General features: G+C 44.5%; 1 protein-coding gene across 3 annotated transcripts in view; it reads right to left on the bottom strand.

Annotated features, from left to right (window-relative positions):
- Window positions 1–27,561, bottom strand: part of CNKSR3 (CNKSR family member 3) — an 88,562-nt gene that overhangs the window by 25,299 nt on the left and 35,702 nt on the right. For 2 of the 3 annotated variants that reach the window (XM_059176700.1, XM_059176701.1), the window contains exons 2-4: window positions 8,799–8,962; window positions 1,276–1,478; window positions 750–837 (exon numbers count right to left, since the gene is read on the bottom strand). In XM_059176700.1, the coding sequence (XP_059032683.1) occupies window positions 750–837; window positions 1,276–1,478; window positions 8,799–8,962 (455 nt within the window). The remainder of the gene's footprint in view (window positions 1–749; window positions 838–1,275; window positions 1,479–8,798; window positions 8,963–27,561) is intronic. The other variant, XM_059176702.1, reaches the window with a different exon arrangement.

Genomic DNA, 27,561 nt, shown 5'->3' with positions numbered 1-27,561 from the left:
ATTTCTTCCGATAAGTGACAAAGTCTCATCAGCTGATTTATCAAAAGTATTATATCTCATTTGTTTAAACACACATTTAAAAATCACTACTTCTCATGTGCCAGGCAGTGTGAGGCCTGCAGAAGGGGCAAACGTGACGAGTCGGCAGGGAGCCTTCTCCTGAGGTGAACAGCTCAGGATCTGTAGTTCTCACGGTGACATTTCTTTTCTACCATCAGTTCTTAACAATCAATACTTCCGTGACCATCAGGAAAGCACCCGAAGACGACACAGGAAGCCCTTTTCCTCCAGACAGGCACAGAGTCATACCAGTCCATTTACTCAAGTGTCACCTTCTCAAAGAAGGTCACCCCGCCCCATACCTAAACCTGAATTCCTCCTCAATCTTTCCCGTGCTCCTTCCTTCCTTAGCATTCCTTAACTTCAGGCCATGCAGTTCCTCCAGAGCTTCTATTAAAAAAATTAAGTGCTCATACAGTTTAGAGAAAGTACAGGCCTATTAGCTCCATTATTTTAAAAAAAAAAAAAAACAAAAGAAGGCAATCTTTGATGTAAAGTCCACTGGTTATTTTCCAGAAACCATCTGTACAATGCATCTCATTAAAAGCCTTTCATCTCTCCCCAGTTGCGAGAAATGGGGAAAAACATGGCAAGGGACAGAAAAGCAAAAAGCACGTGATCCCTGTGATGAAGAGGACAGGGCAGAGGGAGGAAACAATGTCAGAAAGCAACAGTGATGATGTACTGACCTTCTGCACGGTAGTGGTCAGGTCCAGGCAAAGCTGAATGATTTTGTTCTTGGTTACTGAGAAATCCGTGATCCCCGTAAATGGAGCCCTAGAAAGCAACAAATGTTCTTTTAAAAAGGGGGGGAGCGGCACCAGGATCCTGCACCGTACACTGAGAAGCACGACCACAGCACAGGCTGGCTTCAAAGACGGGTCATGCAACTGCTTCCTCTCAAAAACAGGAATCCAAACAGAATAAAGACAGAGAAGTGCTAGATAAAAACACATCAGAAATGAGCCTTCAGAGGTCAAGCACAGCTTCATATGGTTCCAGGCCTTCCCCAAGGGGAGCTTAATTTGTTCCTACTATTCACCCTTTCAGGAGCTTCCACAGGGACCTAAAAACCCCCCACTGAGCCAGATCTCCTGCACTGGTACAGTGGAAGGGACAGGCAAGGGACCCCAGCTCACTTCCCAGACAATGGACAGGCCTGTGTGCAGCTCGGGCCCTCCCCTGACTGGATGGTCGAGGTCATGCATCACTTACCGGTCCAGCCAAGCCAACAAGGCCTTAGCAGCACCTATTAGCTCCACCACAGAAGTCAGGAACTCATTGGGGGGCTTGTGGGAAGTGTTTCCATCATAAGCTGGACTTTTCCGCCGGCTACTTATGTAATTTTGTAAGTTGTGAGAAGAGGCTCGCAGTTTCAGAACTAAGTTCTTCATATTGTCAGTTTCTAGGCCATAATTCTGTAGAAAAGAAAATCAAAGAGAAAAATTCAAAACAATCAACAACATCCAAACTCTCATAATTACCTCAAAAGCCCACTGAGCAACTTGAATAACTCCTACGACAGCCACAAAACCCTACACGATTTACCCACAGGGCTGATCTTTCCCACTCCAGCCTTTTCTGTCCTTCCTCCAGTGTACTCTGGTCCCAGTGACTTTGTTCTTGCTAGTTCCTCTTTTCAAATGCTCCTGCCACAAATATTTGCATGAACAGCTCTTTTTTATACTTACCTAGTAGCCCAAAGGTTCCCTCCTCTTTGAGGGTTCCTTGACTATCTAGAACAGTTTCTTCACCTGAGGCTTACTGACATTGAAAGCCCACTGTCTGTATTTTGATTCCTGTACACTGCAAGACATTTAGCAGCACCCCCGGCCAACTGTACCCTCTCCCTAGTTGTGACAACCAAAGATGTCTCCAGATGTTGACAAATGCCCCTTCAGGTAACTGTCACCTCTCTGAACTGTCCTGTTTGGCACAATCTTTCTTCACAGAGATGCAAAGTCTGAGAGAGCCAAGTTCCGTGTCTGGCAAACGACCATACTGGCAGCACAGAAGACAACAGAGTAGCCCCTGAGTAGATGCATTTCCACCAGGTGAGACTCACCTGCCCAGAAACAGCATCACTGACCAAATGTCAACTCCCCTGAAATACAATTTCCACCTCTTGAGTTTCTCACCTGTGTTCTTTCTGGATAACGTTCAACTGACTCAGGTGCTTTGAAAAAATGAGTTTTGTGTGATAGATAGAGAACAAATCCCAGAGGACAACACCTACATCTCAGATAAGTTTGGTGGGAGGTGGGATGGATTTCTGGGTTCAACCGCATGTACATATCCCAAGTTGGTGTTTCTTTGTTTTAACCAAAAAAATGAAGATATTTCTGGATTCTATTATACTGTTGAAACAGCATCCCAAAGTCAGAATGCGGTGCCATTTAAATTCTGGGATAACAGAATGACCAATAAAATGGAACATTTACTCTCTGCCATCTCAAGGCTGGGCTAAGTCCTCAACAATATTATCTCAGGGAAAGAGCACATGAAAATGGGAATGATAGGATATCTATTTTCTAGGTAAGGAAACTAAAGCACAGAGCCATTAAATAAATTCTCCAAAGTCACACAGCTCATCTGTGGAGAGGAAGGCCACTGGCACCAAGGGCACAACGCTTCGATCGCCATGCTGCACAACCCCCATCCGTGCTCCCTGCCCAAGAGAGGACAGAAGAAGACAGAAAATAGGACAGATAGTAAATGAGGAAAAGAAGAGTGGCCAGTGGCCTTGGATCTACACAAACTAACAAGCTGCTTACCTCCCCCCCAAGTTCTGTCTTGACCTGCCCCATGCCCTGACGTTCAAGAAGTCAATGTTTGCATAGTAATAAAAGTTCCAAGTAATTTCTGGGGACATTGGCTACAGACACTATAGCTGGGTTTTCACTGCAGTGAAATGTTCATGAAGCTTAAATGTATGTTGCTGCCTATAATAAAATTAAAAGTGCTTTTTTTAAAAAGATTTTATTTATTTATTTGATAGACAGAGATCACAAGAAGGCAGAGAGGCAGACAGAGAGACGGAGGGAAGCAGGATCCCTGCCAAGCAGAGAGCCGGACACAGGGCTCAATCCCAGGACCCTGAGATCATGACCTGAGTGGAAGGCAGAGGCTTTAATCCACTGAGCCACCTAGGCACCCCTAAAAAGTGCTTTTTAAAAATTTTAGGTACACACACAAAACAGACAATCATATAAAAAAATGTGCAGAAGATATGAACAGATACTTCTCCAATGAAGACATACAAATGGCTATCAGACACATGAAAAAATGTTCATCATCACTAGCCATCAGGGAGATTCAAATTAAAACCACATAGAGATACACCATTTAGAATGGCCAAAATTAGCAAGACAGGAAACAACACGTGTTGGAGGGGATGTGGAGAAAGGGGAACCCTCTTCCACTATTGGTGGGAATGCAAGTTGGTGCAACCACTTTGGAGAACAGTGTGGAGATTCCTCAAGAAATTAAAAATAGAGCTTCCCTATGACCCTGCAATTGCACTACTGGGTATTTACCCCCAAAATACAGATGGAGTGAAAAGAAGGGCCATCTCTACCCCAATGTTTATAGCAGCAATGGCCACGGTCGCCAAACTGTAGAAAGAACCAAGATGCCCTTCAACGGACGAATGGATAATGAAGATGTGGTCCATATACACTATGGAGTATTATGCCTCTGTCAGAAAGGATGAATACCCAACTTTTGTAGCAACATGGACGGGACTGGAAGAGATGATGCTGAGTGAAATAAGTCAAGCAGAGAGAGTCAATTATCATATGGTTTCACTGATTTGTGGAGCATAACAAATAGCATGGAGGACAAGTGGAGATGGAGAGGAGAAGGGAGTTGAGGGAAATTGGAAGGGGAGGTGAACCATGAGAGACTATGGACACTGAAAAACAATCTGAGGGGTGTGAAGGGGTGGGGGGTGGGAGGTTGGGGGAACCAGGTGGTGGGTATTAGAGAGGGCACGGATTGCATGGAGCACTGGGTGTGGTGCAAAAACTATGAATACTGTTACGCCGAAAATAAATTTAAAAAATTAAAAAAAAATTAGGTAGACATTTTGAAAAGAATAGAGTACAACTAAAAAAAAAAAAAAAAGAAAGAAAAATAACTCCTCAGAACCATTAACCAGAAGCTGTCTTTTGCAAGCTTTAAAATTTTCACAAAGATTCATCATTTCATAATTTTACAAAGTAAAATTTCATAATACATAGGAGTGTTTTGTATTGACAGTAATGTTCTATCCAAATCTTATATTCCTTCATTTTTTCCTGTCATTTTCTGCAGACAAAAATATAACTTTGTCCTTCAACAAAGAAGACAAAAATATGAAGATGGAGTTTCAGTGTGCTTTTTAAATCCAGAGAATCAAAGACTCACAAGTGAATGGATAAAGAGCCACATGACAAGCTTGTTTTGAAGGACTTGTGACTGATTAAAGGAACTGTCCCCTCATTCAGTCAATTACTCAGCCTGCCAACTTCTACCAAGAGTTCTGAACTAAAAGCAGAAAAGTCAGCTTTCTAGACTAAATGTCACCAGAAATGACTTGGAACTCTTATGACTACACACAAACATTTACTTCTTGAACTCAAAGAGGTTTAAATGCATTTTAGTACAGCAAGAAGTGTTAAACCTCCATCTCCTACAAACCTGCCACTTTTAATATAAAATAAAGGGGGAGCATAGCTTCTCGTTAACCGGTTCTTTTCATTTCCACTCAATGTGCTCTGTTTCTGGTTTCCCACCCAAAACAAACCACAGGACTGGAAGGAGGGATAGATGCAGCTTTAATGGAGTTCAGGTTTAACAAGATAGAAAAAAGGAGCAAAGGAAGGATAATGCCTTCCCTTTCCACCCCATTCCACACAAGAAGAGAACAAGACACTGATTATATTCCCGCAAGAGAACCTCTAACGCAGAAACATAGCCAGGAAAGGATGACCGACTTAAGTGCCCCACAGTGAAAGACAGAAAATGAATAATTTCCCAGACCAGATCTGATTATCTTCCCTCAAAGTTGTCCCCTTCAGAAATTATGCTAAGATAAAAGGATAAAGAAGATACAAACCACGTAAGAAATGAAACGAGTCTCTGAAAAATCTATACACACACAGACTCCCTTGGGCTGGGGGTCTCGCTTCATTAGAGCTCAGCCATCCGGGGGTGATCTTCCGGTCTGGCTGGGGAAATCACACAGGAGGCAGAAGAGAAGGAAAAAGGCTGATTCTCACTCTTCTGGTGCCTTAAGTACACACATTTTAGCTAAGATGAAACTTCTCCTTCTCTTCTACTTTCTTTCTCCATTCCTCCAATCTAACACGTGTGATTACGGAGGGCCAGAGACACAGTCTACACCATCTCACTAACTTGGCACAACTGAGTCACAACCTAAGAGAAATATTCCACATTCTTTTCTTAAAGGCATTTAATACACTCATCAGCAAGATCCAGTTAAATTCAGAATTTTAGCAAAGATTACTTTCCCGGCATGATTTCTCCCCATAAAGAAGGTAACATTTTTCATGATTTGCCATAGATGGGTAAAAGATGAAATGAGTAATCTCAGGGATATACGAGTGCACAGAAGTGCCCTGGGCAGGTAAATACATTACAGGTATTTCATTTAATCATACATTTAGGGGCATCACTTGACATGTGTTATCAATCCCCACTTTATTCTCCTTTTCAACCTACTTCAACCTTAAACAATACGGGGCGTCTGGGTGACTCAGTCCGTTAAGCATCTGACTCAGGTCCTGATCTCATCAGGATCGTGAGATGGAGTCCTTGCAACCGGTTCTGAGCTGGGCATGGAGTCCTGCTTGAGATTCTTTCTACCTCCCTCTCTGCCCCTCCCCCCTTGCGTATGTTCTCTCTCTCTCTCCAAACTAAAATCTTTAAGACATATATAATGTTTTATAGTTAACTAATTATAAAATATTTAATGTGTGTGTGTGTGTGCCTTCCTTAGTAACTAGGGTCTGGTTGATTTGGCAACAAAAATGGGTTACCATTTTACTTTCTTACCCTCAATCACACCCTCCAGACCAGTGCTAGTAAGCAGAACTTGTTGCAGTTAGGGAAATGTTCCCTATTTGCACTGTCCAAATATGGTAGACACCGGCCCCCAGTAGCTATGACCTAAAATATAGCTTAGTGCGACCGAGGAAGTGAATTTTAGTTCATTTTAACTTATTTTAATTTAGATAGTTGCATGTGGCAAATAGCTGTCCTGCTGAAAGAGCAGCTTGAGCGTCTGCCCCGGACAGGGGGAGAAAACCTGGGCTCCGACTCATTCAGTCCTGAGAAGTGGTCTTGGTTCTGCCTCACAATCAAGTCCCCAGTCAGTATTTGCAAAAGGCAGTGGTGTTGTCTCCTGGCTCTCTTCTCTACCCACGACTGGCTGTCTCTGGGGCCATCTGCTCACTGGTTTTGGAATCTTTACCCATAGCTATTCCCTAGTGTAGGCTTTTATCCATTCTATCCGCCCTGTTCTCTCCAGAACTTTCCAGTGGTTTTGTTGCCTCCTCTTTCTTCTACATTCTATTCATTTCCTGTCCATCACAAAACCAACATCCACCAAACTAAGTTTCCATTATAGCCTCTTTTATAACCCTAGGGCCAACTGCAAATATACATTAACTGCCCAAGGGATGGGTTGTTCAAGGTGAAAAATTATCACCAATTTATATATACAAAGGTCTACATAGTGGAAATGCATTAAATAGATAGCATAATAACAAACATGTGCATTTCAACAGGAACATTCTATAAGGATATTATATCAAGATGAAAAAACATTTCACTCCAATGCTCTAAAACCCTCCCCAACCCAGAAAAGGCACAGACACATGGAGGAGAATCCCCCCGTGCCCCTCCTGTCCAATGCATTCGCTGGCACTCTACTGCACAAAGCATGTCCAGAATGAGTCTGAGGTCAAACTTTGTCTACAAAGGAAATTAGAAGGAAATTGTAGGAGATAAAATGCAGCTTTAGGTTCTGGCATTTGTCCAGTTTTGTTCCTTTCGGTCCAATATTTTAAGAGGCAAAGAAGGGGTGAGAGCAGAGAGGCAGTTGCTATGTTGATCACCTGGCTTGCTACACACCACGTGCCTCCAACGGCCCTTCCTCCTCACCTCTCACACTGCCGACTGCAAAGTCATTTAGCTCAAAGCCCTTCCTTGAAGCTGAAAGAGACAAATCAAATGAGCAGAAAACATGGAAAAGTGATCTTCCCAGAAAGTATAATAAAAGTAAACTCAAACATGTTTCACTGTATTTAAATAAAAAAAAAAAAAAAAAAACCACCATACAGCTTTAATAATAAACAGGACTCTAAGACATCTTCTGGGCAATGCAACACACACATTCGAGCACTGCCACATCCAGAAAGTGTTACTGTACAGATGGGGAAAACAGACACCCCCGTTTCCCTGGAGGTCAGAGACTGAGGAGTGTGGCGCAGAGCCAGGACGAGAATGCAGAGAGCCTGCCTCCCAGGCCAACACTCACACCACTTGGCCACAGCGTCTCCCCTGTGGCAGCTCATTTATCAACCACAAATAATTTCCCCATTACTTCTGTAAACAAGAGCAGCGCATCTCAGAGCCGGAGACAAAGCTCTGTCCATTTTAAGAAGAAGAACTTGCACAATGCGGAGAGTGTTATACAATCGAAGGGACGCAGAGCAGCCGTGGCACCGTAATCGGGAGCACATTCTTTCCCACCATTCTCAGTGATGTAATTGTATATACCCCTGGCTCAGGTTCGCGGCATTCCTTAACCCAGCCTGAATGCCATGGAGTGGGTCCAAATCCTGACAGTTGGGGAAAGTGCATCCTGGACACGGCACGGAGACAGACAGATGCAGATCCCACCGTGTGGCATTCAGTTAGCAGACCCGAGGCCCTCACAGGTGTTTTTAGCCCACGCAGCCACGGATGTCGGGCCAGAGTCAGAACCTGGCAGGACTGAGCTCACTGATGTTCCACCCGAAGCTCAATCATCTGCAGAGTGGAACTACGCTCTCACACTGTTTCCCATCTAGCTTCCATTTCATAGGCCGACTGCAGCCCGCCCAAGCGTCGGCTATTTAAATATCACAAAGACCTGTGAAATATAAAAAAGCTTTTCATGGTAACAAAAACAGGCACGGAAATCAGAACCTATTTCTCATTTCAGCTTAGAAGACGCACTGTCGTTCAGGACGGTCTCCTTCTTCGCACTCTCCACAGAAGATAAGAAAATGAGACTAACACAGACTTTTTTCTGTAGAAGGCAAGCTGCTTCTTCAAGGGCAAGACAGTCAACACGCTGGACTCTGGGGGACCCCCAGGTCCCTGCTACAACTACACCACTCTGCCTCTGTAGCAATGAGGGCAGCCACAGACAACACAGAAATGAATAAAACTTTATTCATTAAAACTGCATGCCAATAAAACTTTATTGACAATGCCAATAAAACTTTATTGACAATGATAAAGGGCCAGGCTTAACCCGCAGGCCACAGTTTGCCACCTCTTCGTCTAGATAATGATTTCTTTTTATGTTGTTGTTCCTTTTTTATGCTGTGTTCAGCTCATGCCTCAGTTCAATGGATCATTAATAGAAAACAACGCTAGGCTCAACCACGAATGTTGAGGATTTTGAGAGAGTTACGGTTCTAAAGAACATCATCATGGCACAAATCATCTTTTCCTGAACTAACCAGTGCACAGAGAAGGTCGACAGCCTCCAACACAAGTTCTTGGTGTCCAATGCGCGTGACCCCCAGCTCCTCAAGATCCTGATGGGAAATCTGCAGCAGCTGCTCTCCATTTATCTTCTCCCGTTCAAACTTGTGGACATACTGCTGCAGGCAATCATCTAACCCTACCAAAAAAAGCAGAAGTCCATTATTGTCATTTTGTTACCTTGACTCAAAACACTGCCCACATTTAAATCAACCTCCCGGGTATCTCCACTCATGGTCCAACTATTTCACTGTTGATATACAATGTATATCCCACCTGATGGACCCTTTTCAGATGTGTCTTCAGATCTGCGCAGCTTAAGATAATGGATTTAGCAGTTTCATGACAGTTAACCTTTCCATCCCCTTTCAACTAAAAGAATAAACACTAAACCCTTGCCAACTTGGGAATGCTGGTTATATATACTAGACATGTCTGTTTGCCAGGCAGGGATGTGACACCAGCCCTGTCCCAGCACCTGTGATCCCAGTGGACTTGCCAATCTAGAGCCCTGCCACAGTCGCTGGCCACAATACTCTACCCGCTGGCCAGTTAGAGGTTCAAGGATGACCAAGCAGAACCCATCAAAATCTTCCCTGATATTTGATATATGGACACAGGAAGACAGAGGTTCTTGCTTTCCAGCTGGAAGTCATAAGGATACAACTTTCAGAATACTGACAGTCCCTTTCCTGATCAGTTTTCTGAAAACAAATCCACATGAGAGAAAGAAAATGCTCCACTATGCTCCTGGATCTACTCCTGCTTAAGGATCATTCTAGATCTATAATTTTTCACTTGAATTAAAATAAATTCCCTTTCCAGCTTCAGCTTGTTTGTGTTGGGTTTCCATCCCTTGTGACTGAAAAAGTTCTGATGAATACAGAACCCAAAGGAGAAGATACCAGCAGTGGTACCAGAGAACGGCATGGTCCGTGGGTTCACTCATGGGACTTCTTCCAGGTCAGTAATACTGCTGACAGTGTTGTATTTTAATGCTCTTCTATAATGACTAAAATAATTATACAGGTAAGCCTCTCAGAACTTGGGGTTCTTTATGCTATACAGAGAACTCTCTGGTCGACTTGTTTCAATGGTTTTACTGGAATAAAATTTTACACTGAATCAACTGGTCAGTTCAAGCCTAATAATAAATGCCACCTTAGTGTTTCCAACACTGAGGCTTATAAAAATTTAATCCTAACATAGAGGATGAAAATTCAACTTAACCAGCCTAAAGTAGGTGGAAGGCATGCAGCTGTCCTCTCTCTCTCTCACACACACACACACACACACACACTCACTGACCCCTCACCAAAGCTCTGCCAGGTGGGTACTCTGGACTAGGAAAAGTAGACACAAGGTCTGGTACTGGCTTTTGGCTATACTAATGTCCGTGGATCTTAAAAGCCGATGTGCTAGGCTAAATGACACCTCTGCCCCACACACTGTCATCATTTGCCTCCTGAGCAGATATAAAAAGAACAATGTCCTTATCAATATTTGGGGACTCCTTCAAATACAGGAAGAGGAGGTTAAAAATATATATATAAGATGATCCGTCAGAAACTACCCATCTTCCCTCATGTGACGCCTCTCTCACTGAGAGGTTCCATCACACTGCAGGCCAGATTAGAGACACTGACATAAGCCCAGCTCCACTCTGACAGCCGAGAGCCACAAGTGGCCATCAGGGCACATGAGTCAGATGGGCCCCGGAGACTACCCAAGGCAGCAGGTATGAAGACGGAGCCTCAGCCCCAAGGCTGCAGGGGCTACAGGGGCTGCGCTCCAGGACCCACCACCCAGAGTCGTCTACAGAGCAACGGCATCGATGTACATGAGCAGTAGTAACAAGTGCCCAGAGCCAAGGAAAGCCTCCTGAAAGCTCCCTTCCCAATCTCTAGATACCTAAATTAGGGTGCATGGGGAACACATAACCTGTCCACAGCCACATGGCTGGTAAGATGCCAAGAGAAGGATTTTTATAGCCATCTTCTTCAGCTCGCTCCAAGAAGAAAAGGCCTCGAATTCAGATCAAGGCCTAATGGACACAAGCTCTGTTCCTTCTACCCATGAAACACAAGATTATAAAAATTCCCCTCCAAGCATCTTCCCAGATAAGCAGTAAGGTCTAATTACAAACACTTACTAAGAGAGAATCACGAAACCTTAGAGGTACTTAGAAAGTACTGTCACTGAATCTGAACAAAAAGTCTTCATTACTATGAATTTCAGGGTAAATCACTTAGCCAGTTCTAAGCCAGATCACGAGCAATAGCCTGCAGTCCTCTCTCTATCCGGATGTCCTCCGCCCTCGCCCATTTTTCAGCTTTAAAAGGAATTTTTGCTTTAATTATCATAAAAGTTTAGGACAACCGTGTTATACATTTAAATTTGTTATGGCCAAATTGTGTCTCCCCAAAATTATATGTTGAACCTAAGCCCTAGCTCTTAGAAAGTAACTGTACTTGGAGATAAAGCTTTAAAGATGTGATTAGGTTAAAACGAGATCATCAGGATGGGCCCTAATCCAAGATAACTGGTGTGTCCTTATAAGAAGAGGAGACACACACGGAGGCAAGACTGTGTGAAGACCCAGGGAGAAGAAAGAGATTTACAAGCCAAGGAGAGAGGCCACAGAAGCAGCCAGCCCCACCAACACCGGGATCTCAAACTTCCAGGCTCTGGAGTTGGGAGGAAACTAATCTCTGTTGTCTCATCACCCGGTCCGTGGTGCGTTTTCACAGCAGCCCCGTTAAGCCAACACAAATGTAACAGGGTTTCAGTTCCTCTTCATCCACATGTCATAAACTCTTTCTTAGACAAAATACACAGGGACCAGGGACCGGCAGAATTGAAATCCATGTTTACTGGGCCAAGCAAGTTCACTGTGCAAAGTAAAGCATAAAACAGAGATTCCTATCCGTTTTCATGGGCACAATAACTAAGTCCATTACAATTAAAGGGAAGAAACCATGCACCACGAAAGTTCATTAAACTTCTTCCCGGAGTAATAAGTAGAAATGAAGATGAGGCCGGATTCCTCTTTTAATTAACTGAAGAATTTCACTGAGGGAAAAGGATTTCAGGAGTAGCTTGAGAGCATGAGGAGGTATTTTGGACACAGAGAAAGCTGTGGGGCAGGTGCAATGCGGGTTCTTGATAGGATGAAAGTTGTCCACGTGATCAGAGATTGAGAATTTGAAGAATACAGAAGAAGAACATTTCCCTGAAAGGAGGGACAGAATGTCCTTGAAGATTCTGAGGAAATACCGATGACCTAACCTCAAATAATCAAAAATCTCTAACATGTAGGAGAATTATCAAGTAAGAATGCCATAAAGACCTACAGTGGCATAAAGACCTCTTCCCAAGGAATACACACGCTGAAGACACTAGGTTTTCAATAATATTGCTCCAGTCTTGGCACCTGGGTGGCTCAGTGGGTTAAGCCTCTGCCTTCAGCTCGGGTCATGATCCCAGGGTTCTGGGATTGAGCCCCGCATCAGGCTCTCTGCTCAGCGGGGAGCCTGCTTCCCCCCACCCCCTCTCTGTCTGTCTCTCTGCCTACTTGTGATCTCTCTCTCTGTCAAATAAATAAATAAAATCTTTAAAAATATATATATTGCCCCAGTTTCATTATTCTAACATGTTATGGCCTATTATTCACATCCCACTGATCAGAATAAAGTGAAACATTTGTCAACAGCTAAATTAAACTATTATGTGGTCCCACAAAGGACAGGAAAATCCCCAATTTCAAGTAAACTGGTCTAATCATTTTAGAATTTGCAATACACGCTTTGACCCATTTGTCACATGTACCTATTTGCCAGATCCTTGCTTCGAGGAATTTACAGAACATCTAGCGGAACGGAGAGAAACACACATCATTAAATAAAATTAAACACATACCATTCAGACAAATTAAACACATAATTCAATGTGAAAGAATCAGGAAGGAAGGAAAGGAAAGGGAGCTCCCAAAGAATGCAAACCACAGGGAGAGAGGCCCAGACTCCCTCCACTGCCCCCAAATCTGGCACGGAATACTCTCAAACTTTCAAAGAAATCCCAAACGGGAGAAGCAAAACAAGCAATCTCTCACCCAGAGGTAGAAGCAGACAGGGCCATGGTGAAGAGCCTGAGTACCAATTCGAGTCTTGCTTCTTGCTTAGGGGAACAAGTGACTTAGTTCCCTGGTTTGTAAGACAGGGTACCAGCACTGCCTACTGCACAGACCCGTAACAAAACTGAAATGTCAGTTACTGGTAATGGGCTGAGAACGCCATGAAGCACATGGTAATCACTCTAATGTGATTTGTTCAACTCCTCAATTTGCTCAGTGTTCAGAATAAAAGTTGCTAGGGAGACACAGAAACCCCCAAATGCTTAGATGGCCCCTCCTCGGGAACACAGTTAACTACAGATTCTTAGGTCCTCCCCAGGAGGTGCTCCCAAACACGGAACCTGCCCCCATCAGCGATTCCACCCAAATATGTTTTCTGATTCAGACAAGAATAGAAGCACCAGGAAAGCAGAGACTTCCCTTTGCTCCCTGCTTATCCCCTAGCATCTCCAACAACGTCGGTGCTTAACAGTATCTGTGGAGCCAATAAATGAATGCATGCAGACAGACAAGGAACTTCACAAAAATATGAAAGCCACTCCGGTGTACAAGTCCCCTGATTTCATTTTCCCATGCCAGCGAGTAATTAGAGAGAAGGAAACTACAGTCGCTGATACCATCGACAGGTCTGCGCTGCCCGTCTCAATGTGGCAAGATTAAAGAAGGTCCTTTCTATATTAAGGAAAGGACCATACACAGAACAAAACTCGAAAGTGAAACTCCAGTCTTTGACAAGATACTTGTCCCACACAAAAAGTTCTTTATTAATTAGTTAGTCTCTAATGTAATACAATAAAAAATTTTAAAAAATAAAAACAATAAAAACCAAACAAATGAAAACAAAACAAAACAAACAAAAATTAACTAATCTCTCTAAAATGTGGGAAGGGGGCGCCTGGGTGGCTCAGTGGGTTAAGCCGCTGCCTTCAGCTCAGGTCATGATCTTAGGGTCCTGGGATCAAGTCCTGCATCGGGCTCTCTGCTCAGCAGAGAGCCTGCTTCCTTCCCTCTCTCTCTGCCTGCCTCTCTGCCTACTTGTGATCTTTCTCTGTTAAATAAATAAATAAAATCTTTAAAATGTGGGAAGGCTGAGTCCATGAAGGTGAAATAGTTAGAGTAAATGCTCCACTAGAGAAAATATAGGAATAGTCTCTTCTTCTTTTCTGTGGGAGACTAAAATCAGGTCACTGCCTAGATCACCCTCTGTTCTGCAGGTGAGGCCCCCTGGAAAGACCTCTTAGTGGCTATGCCTTTGGTCTATACAACTCAAGGCAGCAAAAACTCTAATTCTGCAAATACAGTGAGTGAGCCCAGAGTGGTCTTATAGCATTTTACACCTGGTACTTTTGATCACTGAAGCATGTTTTAACCATAGGGTTTTGTTCTGTTTGATTCAGAAATTGGTTCAGTTAAGACTTATGAACTCGTGTCTTACTCAGGACTCTTAAGAGCAAACGGGATCAAGGATACGGTGTTCTTCAACCATGGGGATCAATTTCAGATCTCACATATTCAACTTAATTCAACATAATTTATGGAGCAATTAACTACCAAGTGTACGGCCTTCCACCACGAAGCAGATAAGGACTCGGGAACGGGTCAGTTCTGGATGATCTGAATTGGAGGAAAGGAAACAAGACTTGGGTCATATGTTTATACCTAACCAAAATATTCTTGGAATTCCCAATACTTTTATTTTTTTTTTAATTTTTTTTTAAATTTTATGTGTGTGTGTGTGTGTGTGTGTGTTCCAAAATTCATTGTTTATGCACCACACCCAGTGCTCCATGCAATACATGCCCTCCTTAATATCCACCACCAGGCTCACTCAATCCCTTACTCCCTCCCCTCCAAAACCCTCAGTTTGTTTCTCAGAGTCCACAGTCTTTCATGGTTTGTCTCCCCCTCTGATTTCCCCCAACTCCCTTCTCCTCTCCATCTCTCCATGTCCTCCATGTTATTCCTTATGCTCCACAAGTAAGTGAAACCATATGATAACTGACTTTCTCTGCTTAACTTATTTCACTCAGCATCATCCCTAGTCCCGTCCATGTTAATACAAAAATTGGGTATTCATCCTTTCTGATGGAGGCATAATATTCCATTGTATTTATGGACCAAATCTTCATTATCCATTTGTCTATTGAAGAACATCTTGGTTCTTTCCTTAGTTTGGTGATTGTGGCCATTGATGCTATGAACACTGGAGTACAGATGGCCCTTCTTTTCACTACATCTGTATCTTCTGGGTAAATACCCAGTAGTGCAATGGCAGGGTCATAGGGTAGCTCGATTTTTAATTTCTTAAGGAATCTCCACCTATTTTCCAAAGTGGCTGCACCAACTTGCATTCCCACCAATAGTGGAAGACTGTTCCCCTTTCTCCACATCCTTCCAACACTTGTTGTTTGCTGTCTTGTTGACTTTGGCCATTCTAACTGGTGTAAGGTGGTATCTCAATGTGGTTTTGATTTGAATCTCCCTGATAGCTAATGATGAACATTTTCTCATGTGTCTGTTAATGATTTGTATGTCTTCTTTGGAGAAGTATCTGTTCATGTCTTCTGCCCATTTTTTGGTGTGATTATCTGTTCTGTGTGTGTTGAGTCTGAGGAGTTCTTTATAGATTTTGAATATCAGCCCTTTGTCTGAGGTGTCATTTGCGAATATCTTCTCCCATTCCACAGGTTGCCTCTTTGTTTTGTTGACTGTTTCCAATACTTTTAAAACCTCACAGCAAAGTTCTTCTGCCTTCCCAACTGGCTGACACTCCTGATCCACAATGTTATAGTATCTCCCAAACATGGTATCAAACCAAAGCTCGGTGTGGTTTAATTAACCAAGCAAAACCAATTTCAATATCATGGTATACTGGTAGGACCTCCAAGTGCCCTTTTAATGAAGTGAGCCACCCAACTATATCCGTTTGAAATGACTTTCTTTTGTCACCCTTGTTTCGTTGAAGTCTCTAGGACTTAATTTTAAAACCAGCTGATAAAACTGGTTTAAATATAGCAATCTGAGTTTTGGCAATAACATTCTGTTTGAGGCACAGGGTGTGTAATTTTGAAGGACTGAGGAATTCTTTTTACCTGGTTGGACATGCCCTTGACTAACTGACCTTTCCTGAAGAAGTCAAAACTGCACCCAGTGTCTCTAGGTAACAGGTGAAAGAGAGAGGGTCCAAGGGCCACCTCTCGGGGGCAGCCTGAGACAGCAGGCACACACCTTGAGGCCTCTGACAGAAGCAGTTCTACCCTTTAGTTTAGAGGGACCCAATTTGGGGCACCTGGGTGGCTCAGTCAGTTAAACATCTGCCTTTGGCTCAGGTCATGATCCCAGAGTCCCAAGACTGAGTTGGGCTCCGGAGTCTGCTTCTCTTTCTACCCTCTCCCTGCTCATGCACACTCTCTCAAATACACAAGTAAAATATTTTAAAAAAAAGAAGAATAAGGAGAATCCAGTTTCCTCACAACCCCACCCTCTTTGTCCCCTGTTAGCCTACCCTATATCCACTTGGAGGGAAGAAACTGCAGCCACACATCGCCTACTTTGGCTCAGGATGCGCAGTACCCCCTCACAGATCTCAAGAGGACAAGGAGAAGCATGGGAAGCAAAGAAGATAATACAAGTACAGCAAATTATCAAAATGGTAGAACTGATGTTTCTAAGCAATGATGATCAGATCTAACAAGAATCAACTGAAATGTGGCATCGCCATCCCGTTAATGAGAAATCACACCCTAAATATATATTTGCTCTGTGATTTAAAAAAAAAAAAAAAGTTTCAATCTTTAGCTTTTCCTTTGGAAATGTCTATTTCTTATGTTAGGTTTTAGAGTAGCCCTTCCCTAGGAACTCTCCATCCCAAGCTACCATCCTGGCTAAATCCTCTTACCTAGGTTTCTACAATAATCTAGAAACCGGCTGCCACACTCAGTCCCCTCTTCCTCTTAATTCATCGTCCATAATTCGGTGTCAGCAAAACCACCCTACCCTTTACAGATCCAAGTCTGTGAGCTCAGCCCTGGAGGGCCTGTTCTCTTCCCGACTTCCCTGTACTCCCCCCTTTTCTAAGACATTCATCCTCCCGGTGAGAATGGAGAAAATGCCCGCTTTGCTGAGTTTTTCCAAAAGGAACATAACTCCCAGGTTCGCAAATACAGCTCAAAGGCCCAATTAGACCCACTGCCGTGTTTTGTAAGTCAAGTTTTACAGGAACACAGCCTCATTCTTTGGCATACCTACTGCCTCTGACTGCTGTCACGCTACAGTGACAGAACTGAGTGCTGTGACAGAGACTGAACGGCCCACAAGGCCTAAAATATTTACTATCTGGCCCTCTACCAACCCCTGGTATAACTCACAGCAGTGATGAGTACAAAGTGATGATCAATCTGCCAAGTGGAAAAACAGACGAGACTGGGATTGAAGTGAATCTGGGTTTTTTTCTTTTCTTTTTATATTTTTGAAAGAATCGTTTTCTATAACTACACTGAATTTAAAAAGCTGAGAAAATGTTATCTCCCCTCCCCCACAAAAATCTTAAACATGTTTTACGATGCCCCTTACAACTTCTTATCCAGTGTATTATTTCCTTTGGGTCAGTTTTTTGTTGTTTTTTGTGGGTTTTTTTGAGGCATGATAAAATTCACCAATTTTCAACTCAACAATGAGGTTTTTTTGACAAATACATACAGTCATGTAACCATACCTCGATCGTGAGATAATCATTTCTACCATCCCCCAAACAGTTCCTGCTGCCAGTCAGTTCCCTCCCCACAGTCCCTGGTAGTCACTGATCTGCCTTCTATTAAAAGGAAATGGTATCGGGCGCCTGGGTGGCTCAGTGAATTAAAGCCTCTGCCTTCGGTTCAGGTCATGATCTCAGGGTTCTGGGATCGAGCCCTGCATCGGGCTCTCTGCTCGGTGGGGAACCTCCTTCCTCCTCTCTCTCTGCCTGCTTCTCTGCCTACTTGTGATCTCCGTCTGTCAAATAAATAAATAAAATCTTTAAAAAAAAAAAAAAAAGAAAAAGAAAAGGAAAAAGGAAATGGTATCTTATTCTGCCCTTTACCGCGCGGCCTTACTCTGGTTAAACTGCTTTGACTCCCAGTTCTTGAGTTCCTCCCACACAGATGAGCTGACTTGGATTAGAACTGGGCCCCACACCTACCACTACTCACACTGATTTTCTCCTTCGTCCTGTCACACGTCCAGTAGAACGTAACTTGAGGAAAGGGATCCACAACACAATGTCTGCAAAGCTGGGTTGGAGGACCTCTCGGTCCCTTCCAGGTCTGCAAGTGTATGTTCCTGTAACATGTCTGAGCGAGCACGAGTTACCTTCATTATGACAGCCAAGTGCGAAGAAGGGAAATAACTGGCCCAGAAACTTAAATCTCAAACAGCCTCAGAGCCAAAAATAATTAGCAAGTGAATGAACTTGGTCTTGGTTGGAAAACTCTATTGGGTTTTCTGCCCTGATTAGAGTCCGACCACAGGAAGCCATCCCTAAGGACTCCTCTGCCTTAAAGCACAAGCAGTATGAAACCCAAACACATGGAAAGATCCAGCAATGGGAGCCTTGGAAGCCCAGTTAGGAACCAAGTTCCTTCACCGTATCGATGGAATGGAGTAACTGCTTTGGAGGAGGAAGGATAAGCTACTGGACATTTTTTCAGGGCACCAAGCTGAAAGCACAGTAATGCTGAAGACAAAGTAAAAGCTCGTATTCTTAACCACCTGGGAAAAGCTGGTCCACACATCCCTGACCCACTATGTAACAACAAACCCAGGCTTCCATTTCTCTCAAAAAGTAACAACAAGGAGAGCAGAGGGCAGTCGGTATTTTGTTTCTAAAGCAAACTCTGCTTTCTTGCTAGGCACCCATGTCTTCTAAGACTTCTGTCGTTCCCAAGACGTCAGAAAATGGAACCAAGAAAAAACCGCTTTCTGGGTTTCACTACCAAAGCAAACGATCCGTTACTGAAACAAAACTTGGAAATAGCCAATCTATCCATGCCAGGATAATTTAAGGAAGTAAAAATAGAAAAACTACCTTAGTTCAAGGATTCAAGTTACCCAGAGAACAGTCAGTCTAAACGGCCTACCCTCGTTTGAGGTTTCTGCCCTGGTAAGTAATGCCTTCCAGCTGGCAATTTTCACCAGGAAAGTCTGCATCAGAGTCGTAGGCCCTGCAATCTGACCCTGTCTCCTCCCATCCCTTCAACAGATCCAGCACGACACTGTGAAAGGGACCCGTCCTGCCGAAACTTCAGAGTCCTGAGCCCACCGGCCCTGTAGGGAGAAGTGCCCAGAGAGAAGCGTCCACTCTGGGGACAAGGGAGATGAAAGCAGTATTGTCTGAAGTCATCTTTTTCAGGAGATGCTTATCCTGATCTAAATCACTAGAAAAGAACTGACAAATGCAAACTCTGATGCAAATCAGAATCAACCAAAGAACCAATGGTCTAAAAAGATGATCAGAATTCAGAAGATAATGGCAGCCCTCACTGTTTAGCTCTGAGTCCTCCCGCCTTGCCTGCGGCCCTCAAAAAAGATATCCTGAACATGAAAGGTAACACTGAAGGCAAGGAAGAAACTTGACGTTGACTTCAGTGTCTGAGGATGTCTACACGCGTCTGCGCGTATGCACGCTTACACAAATGTATCCTACTAGATGTTCAACACAAAATGCCAAACAATTTTTTGGACTCTAAAAACAAAAACAAAGTCGTGGAGAGGAACATAAAGGATTCCACAGGCTCTGGGGAAAATAAACATGTACTTCCCAAGGCTGGCTGCTGTAATTCAGTAACCAAACCACCGTATCCAATTCTGCAATACTTGGACCCAAGGGCGGGGGCTAGGAGCAAGATGTAGAAGAGGAGAAAAGAACTTACTTCGCTCAGAGTTAAGCTGTGCTCTCCCCCCACCCCAACACAACTTATTTTGCCAGAACTCTCGATTAGATTTGCTCTAAAACCAAACAATGGCTCCAACTCTTGTCATGGGCATGCTTATGCTGAATGGAGGGAAGAATGAACTAGTTCCCTGCACGCAGCAAGCCTAAGTTTAGAGCACGGCAGAGAGCAACTCCACAGGTGGACCAGGTGGTGGTCATGTCTGCCAGCCTGGAAACTGGTCTTCAGCTCTGCCCACCAGCTGGGTGTCCATACCACCCGGGGAAAAGCACCCTGGTGCACGTAATCCATCCGTCACTTCTGTTCCGCTGATTTCCTGGGAAAAACTGCCACCGGTCCGTCTAGCCCTCTACCAACACTGCCATCACTGCTTCCAAGGGAAGCGTCCCAACAGCTGGGCTGCACATTAAATGAAGCCACTGGGTCAAGAGGAGGCTGAAAGGTTTACAGAGCACCTGCACGTACAGTATCTCACTGCTCCGTGCGATGATCCTCGGGAGGATGCTTAGAAGGACCTCCACTCCACTGACGAGGAAGCCAAAATGAGAGAGGGCTTCCCCAAGACACTGGGCCAGTCGAAGGATGGGAGTAAGACAGAACCCAGACCTTAACCCGGCACCCAAATCCTTGTAGGGTCTGAAGTGGTCAAAGAAGAAATGAAAGGATGCGAAAGTGACTTAATTAAGTACATTAACTCACAGACTATGTTTTAGTTACCATGCTGAGCGCCGCAGAAATGCTGCAACATTACAACTTATGTTCAAGTAATTGGATTAAAGGACTGTAAGCAAAGCAAGGACAGGGCTATTATTAAACTATTTTACAGGCCAGGATCAGCGGCAAGACAGAGTAATTAAGAAATAGGGCCTCTGCAGCCAGACTGCCTGGATTCAGCTCTGCTCCTTCCCAGCTGTGTGATCTTGGGCAAGTTAGTTAACCACTCTGTGCCTCGGTTTTTTTAATCTACAAAATGGAAAGATAGCAGTACCTATCTTGTGGAGTTATCTGGATGATTAAATGTGTTAAATATTCTTAAAGCATAAGTGCTAGTAAATGTGAAAATAAAAATTTTAAGTTTTTTGTTTGTTTGTTTGTTTGTTTGTTTTTTCGAAGACAAGAAACTGGGCCTCAGAGAGTTTTTAAGGACCTGACCTGCAGTCACATAACCAATAAGCAGGAGGGTCAGAATTTAAACCACTGGCGAGCACTGTGAACGGGAGCCCAGGAACCCATGTGCGACCAGGAAGCTGGAAGTCTGAGGGCAAGAAGCTGACATCATCATCAGCTGATGTGTTTTGCGGGGCGGGGGGCGGGGGGGGGGGGTAGTGCAGCAGGGATGCTCCGACACAAGGAGGGTAGAGAAAAGCCAAAAACAGCTGCTAATCTGAGGACAGCTGCCTGGGGCAACGGCGCTGGGTGAGGCACCATCAGTCTTTTCTGAAATTTTTTTAAAGATTTTATTTATTTGTTGAAGGAAGGAGTGTGTGAGCAAGAGAGACAAAGAGAAAGAAGGAGCAGGGGGAGGGGCAGGGGGAGAGGAAGAAGCAGACTCCCAGCCAAGCAGGGAGCCCGTCCTGCCCCATGGGGCTCCATCTAGGGACCCCAGGATCACGACCTGAGCTGAAGGCAGACGCTGAACCCACCAAGACCCCAGGCGGCTCTTCTCTGATTTTTTAAATGACAGCTTGACGGAGACATAATGCACATACCATCCAGTCCACCTACTGCATTCACCAGTCTATGAGTCTGGTATATCCAGAGTCCTGCAACACAATCGCAACTGACGTTAGCACACGTTCAACCCCCCCAACACACGCACACACACAACCCGCTTCACACCCCCACCCCTAGGAACACCCCCACCCATTGATCTATTTTCTAAATCTGTGGATCTGCCTGGTTATTTCACATAACAGATTCTAGACATTTCCCCAAAATAGAATCCTACAATATATGGTTTTTTGTGACTGGCCTCTTTCACATAATAGAATGTTGTCAAGGTTCATGAAAGCCTTCCCAACACAGTTTCACCACCACGCCCTTGCTCCAAGCCCTACTGGCTTCCCACTGCACTAGGGAAAAATCCAAGCCTGGGAAGCCCAATCTGGTGTGTGAGCCTCCTACCTGCCTCTCCAACTTCTCTCGTGCCCCACACTCCCCCCAACCACTATGCTGGACACTGGTTTAATCCGCTTCATCTACATCTCAAGCTCCTTTCTACCTCAAAGCACGTTCCTTCTCCCTAGAATGATCTTGCCTCCTCGTCCCTCAGGCTTCCCTTCAGATAGTGCACGGCGGGAGGCCCCAGCTCATCCGGATATAGGAACTAGCCCGACAATCCTTGCTCTTCCTTTAGACTTAGGAAACTTGTGAGCTGTTTTTTGTTTTGTTTTGTTTTTTTAAGATTTTATTTATTTATTTGACAGACAGAGATCACAAGAAGGCAGAGAGGCAGGCAGAGAGAGAGGGGAAAGCAGGCTCCCCGCCGAGCAGAGAGCCTGATACGGGGCTCGATCCCAGGACCCTGAGATCATGACCCAAGCTGAAGGCAGAGGCTTAACCCACTGAGCCACCCAAGTGCCAAGACTGGGGCAATATTATCGAAAACCTAGGGTCTTCAGCATGTGTATTCCTAGGGAAGAAGTCTTTATGCCACTGTAGGTGCACCACACACACTCTCTGGTATAAAGAAGGCACCCAAATCCTGGTTGGATGGAAGAGATGAAAACAAGGAAAATCCTGGTTGAGGATGAAGACCACCGCTTAGGGGTATAAACCGATGGGGTTTGCTCTTCTTGGCCAACCTGTCCAACCCTCCCCTCCTCTGGGTCTTTCGTTAACCCCTGTCACAAGAGCTGTGGATAGTGGCAACCAGAAAAGAGAAACAGAAGGTCTCAACCCTTGCAGCCCACAGTGGGGCAGGGGGAGAATCTTTTAGCAGCTTCCACACAAAATTCCCACAAGTCGGCCACAACTACGGCTTGACAGATGTCGGCTCTGGTTTCCCCAAGTGATGAAAGGAAAGCCTTCTCCTGGTTCTCCAGAAAACCCAGTGTTTACGACACTCTGGGCCAACACAAAATGTCCATGTCCTGTGCTACCTGCACGATGTTCGTTCCAAAGACCCTTTTATTTTCTGTACCGTGTGGGGGACAGAGCGTGTAGCCCTGTGGCTCCAATCTTACCCGCTACGTGACCTCGAGCCCCTCACTCCACCCATTCACCAAGGTGTATAAGGCAGTGGCCAGAAGGTTGATCCCATGGTCCCAGCAGCACCGTCTTTCTAGGATTCTATGATCTCAGAGCACTAACTCCCTCTACCCATCTTCAAATCGGTAAGACACCAGCATCCTCCAACCTCCAACTGACAGAGAGGTCAAGGGCTCAAATATCACAGCCTGCTCCCATCAACAGGACATGTAATTAGCACTATCTGTATACAGTTACTGATGTGAAAAAGTAGTACTTTCAAGGCTAAAAGAAGATCACACAAGCCCAGAAAATGGAGCAGAATTAAACAAAAAAGCAGGTCCTGTGCTGGCTCAGCTAGGCCTAACTGGAGATGTGGCACTACTGACTCCCCCCCACGCACCGGGGATCCCTCCTCATTGTGAAGCAGGGACAGCAGGGCCCACTCCCTCCCTCCCTTCAGAGAAGAGCGCTTGGAGCCATTCAGAAGAAAAAAAAAAAAAAAAAATCCCCCACGTGGGAACATTCATACGGACCTGCTGTACAAATCAGATTTTTAAAGTACGCTAAAGAACGTCAAAGGCCTGAATGAGCCATGACGCCTAAGCTACCGGCCTCCCCTAGAGAGAAACATCCTCGAATGGGAGCAAATGCGGGTCAGACCCTCAGAGGACTGTGTCCGCTCTGGAGACCCGCAGAACCGAGAACCGATGGCTTCAAACAAATTCTCAAGTCTTTAATGAGACATACAACAGGACTGACGTCTTACCAAATACTATGGATAACAAGAAACCGGGTTTCCTACGATACAAAATTAAGAAAAATAGAATTGGTAAAAATAAATATACAAAATTACACATATAAATTGGCAAAATGATTCAATGTCACCTACTACAGGGCAGGCCCCTTCTCGAGACCTCTATATCTAAAAACTTCCATCCTGCCCCTGTCCCCGGGAGTGCGCACTCCAGCCTCCCACTTCAGAGATGAAGAGCCAGGGCCCAGAGAAGCAAAGTGACCTACCCAAGGCGACCCAGAGGCAGGGCTCACACCCTGGGGGCTGGAGCCGGGTCTCTCCCCTTCACCTCCATATACTGCCTCTCTGTGCACCAATGCAGAATGTTCCCCCACAGTCCTTTAGCTGATCTAAGGAAAATACGGTTTTGTGCAACGGTACAAGTCCTTGCAGCTTAGTTTCCGATCTGTGATGACCATGGGACATTGCAATGGCAATGAAAGGACAAGCGGCCCTCCCATCATAGGTCAGATGAGAAAACCAACAGCCCCTGCAGCCGTGTGCTTGCTAATACCTGACAGTATCAACTCGTGTCCCAGTCGTCCCGGTCCCGCTCTAAAAGACAGGCGAGACGAACTCTGTTTTCTAAGAAATCGAGACCATTCTTTTCTAGCCCTTTCACTGTTGAATGCAGCTGCAGAAACAGGCCTGTGAGTTAGGTCAGTGGTGACTGTAAGACATGAGGATACACCAATAAAACTGACTGCCTTTAAAGGATTAAAAACCAAGGCACTGGGGTGGCCCAGTCAGTTAAGCATCCCGCTCTTGGTTTTGGTTAAGGTTAGCATCTCAACGTCCATGAGACAGCCCCGGGCTGGGCTCCGCACTCCGCATGGAGCCCGTGTGAGAGTCTCTCTCCCTCTCTCTCTCCATCTGCCCTTCTCCCACCTCCTCCATTCCAGCACATTCTCTCTCTTTCTCTCTCTCTCTCGCTTATAAATAAATAAATCAAGGACTGAATATCTGTGGAAGTCACAAGACTTTCTCCTTCTATTTCCCAAACTTACTTTATTAAAACTTTAATACAGAAAAAGGCAAGTTTTCTTTTTCTGGGACCAAATACAAACATGGGCCATTAGGCCACTTGAGGTCTTCTGTAGACATGAGCATTCCAAGAACAAAGGCAGGAAGAGACACCACCACGAAGAAGACAAAATGCAGCCATCAGTACAAGTCAAACCTACCTGCGAATCCCGAAGGCTATAGAAAAAGAAGAGAAAAGTGAAAAAAATAAATCTAACTCTGTCTGCAGTGTGCTCCTCTGTGGGGAACACGCCAGTTCACTGGGCTCAGGGACGGACCTGCATCTCACCACACACCCAGACACAAAAGTAGCACCTGCCTACAGAAGCACACGCGAGCGTGAGCAGCCACGCTGCAAAAACTGGGAAACGCCATAAAACTGGAGGGTTCGCTGCACCACAGTCCATGGAACCTCCCACCCCTTCCTCCCCAAACACCACCACCATGCCCTGAAACGTGCAGGTGTTCGCCTGGTTCTTGTTTTGGACAGATATGACACTACCGACAAAAGTTTCCTGCTTCAGAGTTCCAGAAGAATGACACGTTCCCTAGAATAGAGTTCACGGCATCTGAGCCAATTCACCTAGAAGCTGCTCTCGATCGCTCCGGGAAGGGGCCATAGAAATGCGGTCAGGGGTTCTAGTCACCCAAGCAAAACCCATGGGTCATACTCCATTTTTAGACCATATATAATACAGTAAACACATACTCACCCGCGCGCTCTGTCAAAAAGTACAAAATGACAGATGTGAACACGGAAGAGAACCAGACCAATGGTTTAAACTCAAGTCTCAGAATGTGATCCCATAAGGAACATAGGAAATGTTGAGGGTATGGAATACACGAGACGTTCCTCTTCCTAACAACTCTTCTGCCAGATCTCTGCCCGGCTTTCTCAGGTCCCCCAATCTCAACTCAAATGTCACCTCACAGGGAGACACGCTCTGATCATCCAATCTAAAAAGCCCATCTGTGTGTCACAGCCAGTCTCTCATGCTGGCCTCTGATTTTCTTCTTAAGACATCACTCTGAAATTACCCTGCTTGTTAGACTAATGGCTTCCTGTCTGTCTCCTCCCTCTGGGCCGTCTGCACCACTGAGTCAGGGTTCTCATGTTCTTATTACCTGCCTATCTCCAGCACTGAGAACAGGTTCTTGCACACAGGCAGCTCTCAGTAAGTAACCGTTGACTGAATACAGGATGAATGGACCCACACATTCCATAACAACAGGAAAGCATGTGGGGCAAGCATGAAAATACAGCGGCCATTCGGTCAGACAACCTGGGCTTGAGATCCGGCTTGACATCTTGTTTTCCTAGGTCTAGGAACAGTTACTTAACCTTCAGAAGCCTGTTTTCTTAGCAGTAAACTAAGATAACAGGAAGTACAGTTTTCCTAAGTAGTTTGCAAGTCATGAAGTACCTTATGATCATTATTATTATTATTATTATTAAGACATCTCGGGTCAGTATTTATAGCAGCATCAATGAAAAGGTTCATTAGAATAAATCCTTAAATAGGTGTGCCCATCTGGCAAGAGTGAACTTTCTCAGCCTCAACCCCATTTGGCAACTCTGGTCTTTGGCCGGGTCCCTCTCAAGTGTGTGACAACTTGTGTACACATTGTAGTACCAAGCACAGTATGAAGCCCAGTGCTCCTGTCCCTACTCTAACTACCATTCAGCATCTTTAACTCTCCCATCCTCCCTCCCTTACACATGCAGAATATATATGAATAACCCACAAATCTTAGAGTAGTACTGTTGATAGAAAAATGCAACCTTATGCTTTGCACAGCAGGTTCCCACTGACCCATGGTAGTCTATGTTAGCATTCTGGCTCCAGAGGCCACATGGACGTGTGGGGAAAAGCACAGTCCCAGTAGCAGAGGGGCAAGGACAGGAAGCCCATCCCATAAGCAGTGGCAGTCACTCACACCTTTAGAATAAACCTTCTATGACCATGCATACATTTTCATGCTGCCAGATTTTTTTTAAGCTGTAATTCACAGACCATAAAGTTCACCCTTTTCAGGTATACAATTTGGCGATGTTTAGTATTTTCACAAGGTTTTATGACCACTACCTAAATTGAGAACATTTCTATCACCCCAGAAAGAAAGCCCATACCCATCAGCAATGAGTCTGTGTTCCCAACACCCAGTCCTTACTACCTGTCTCTGTGGATTTGCCTATTCTGGACATTTTCTATAAATGGACTCACACAATATGTGGCCTTTTGTGTCTGGCTCATTTCACTCACTATCATATTTTTAAGCCTTATCCATATCATAGCATGTGACAATACTTCATTCCTTTTTCTGGTTGACTAATATCCCACTGCATTGGTACCATATTCCTTAATCCATTCGTTGGCTAATAGACATATGGACTGCTTCTACTTCTGTGACTATGATGAATAATGTTGCTATGAGTACCTCTGTATAAGTTTTTATGTAAACATACTTTTTTTTTTTTTAGTTCTCTTGGGTATATACCACCTATTATAAAAGAATTTTCTGAGTCTTCCGGGAACTCTATGTTTAACGTTCTGAAGAAGTGCCCAACTATTTCCCAAAGGGATTGCACCATTTTTCCTTCTTTTTTTTTTTTTCTCCAAAGGTTTTATATTTGTCAGAGAAAGAGAGAGCACACAGAAGCAGAGAGAGTG

This window comes from Mustela lutreola, chromosome 6 (assembly GCF_030435805.1).
Source record: "Mustela lutreola isolate mMusLut2 chromosome 6, mMusLut2.pri, whole genome shotgun sequence".
NCBI classification, from domain to species: domain Eukaryota; kingdom Metazoa; phylum Chordata; class Mammalia; order Carnivora; family Mustelidae; genus Mustela; species Mustela lutreola.
This window is presented reverse-complemented; position numbering and strand designations above follow the sequence as displayed.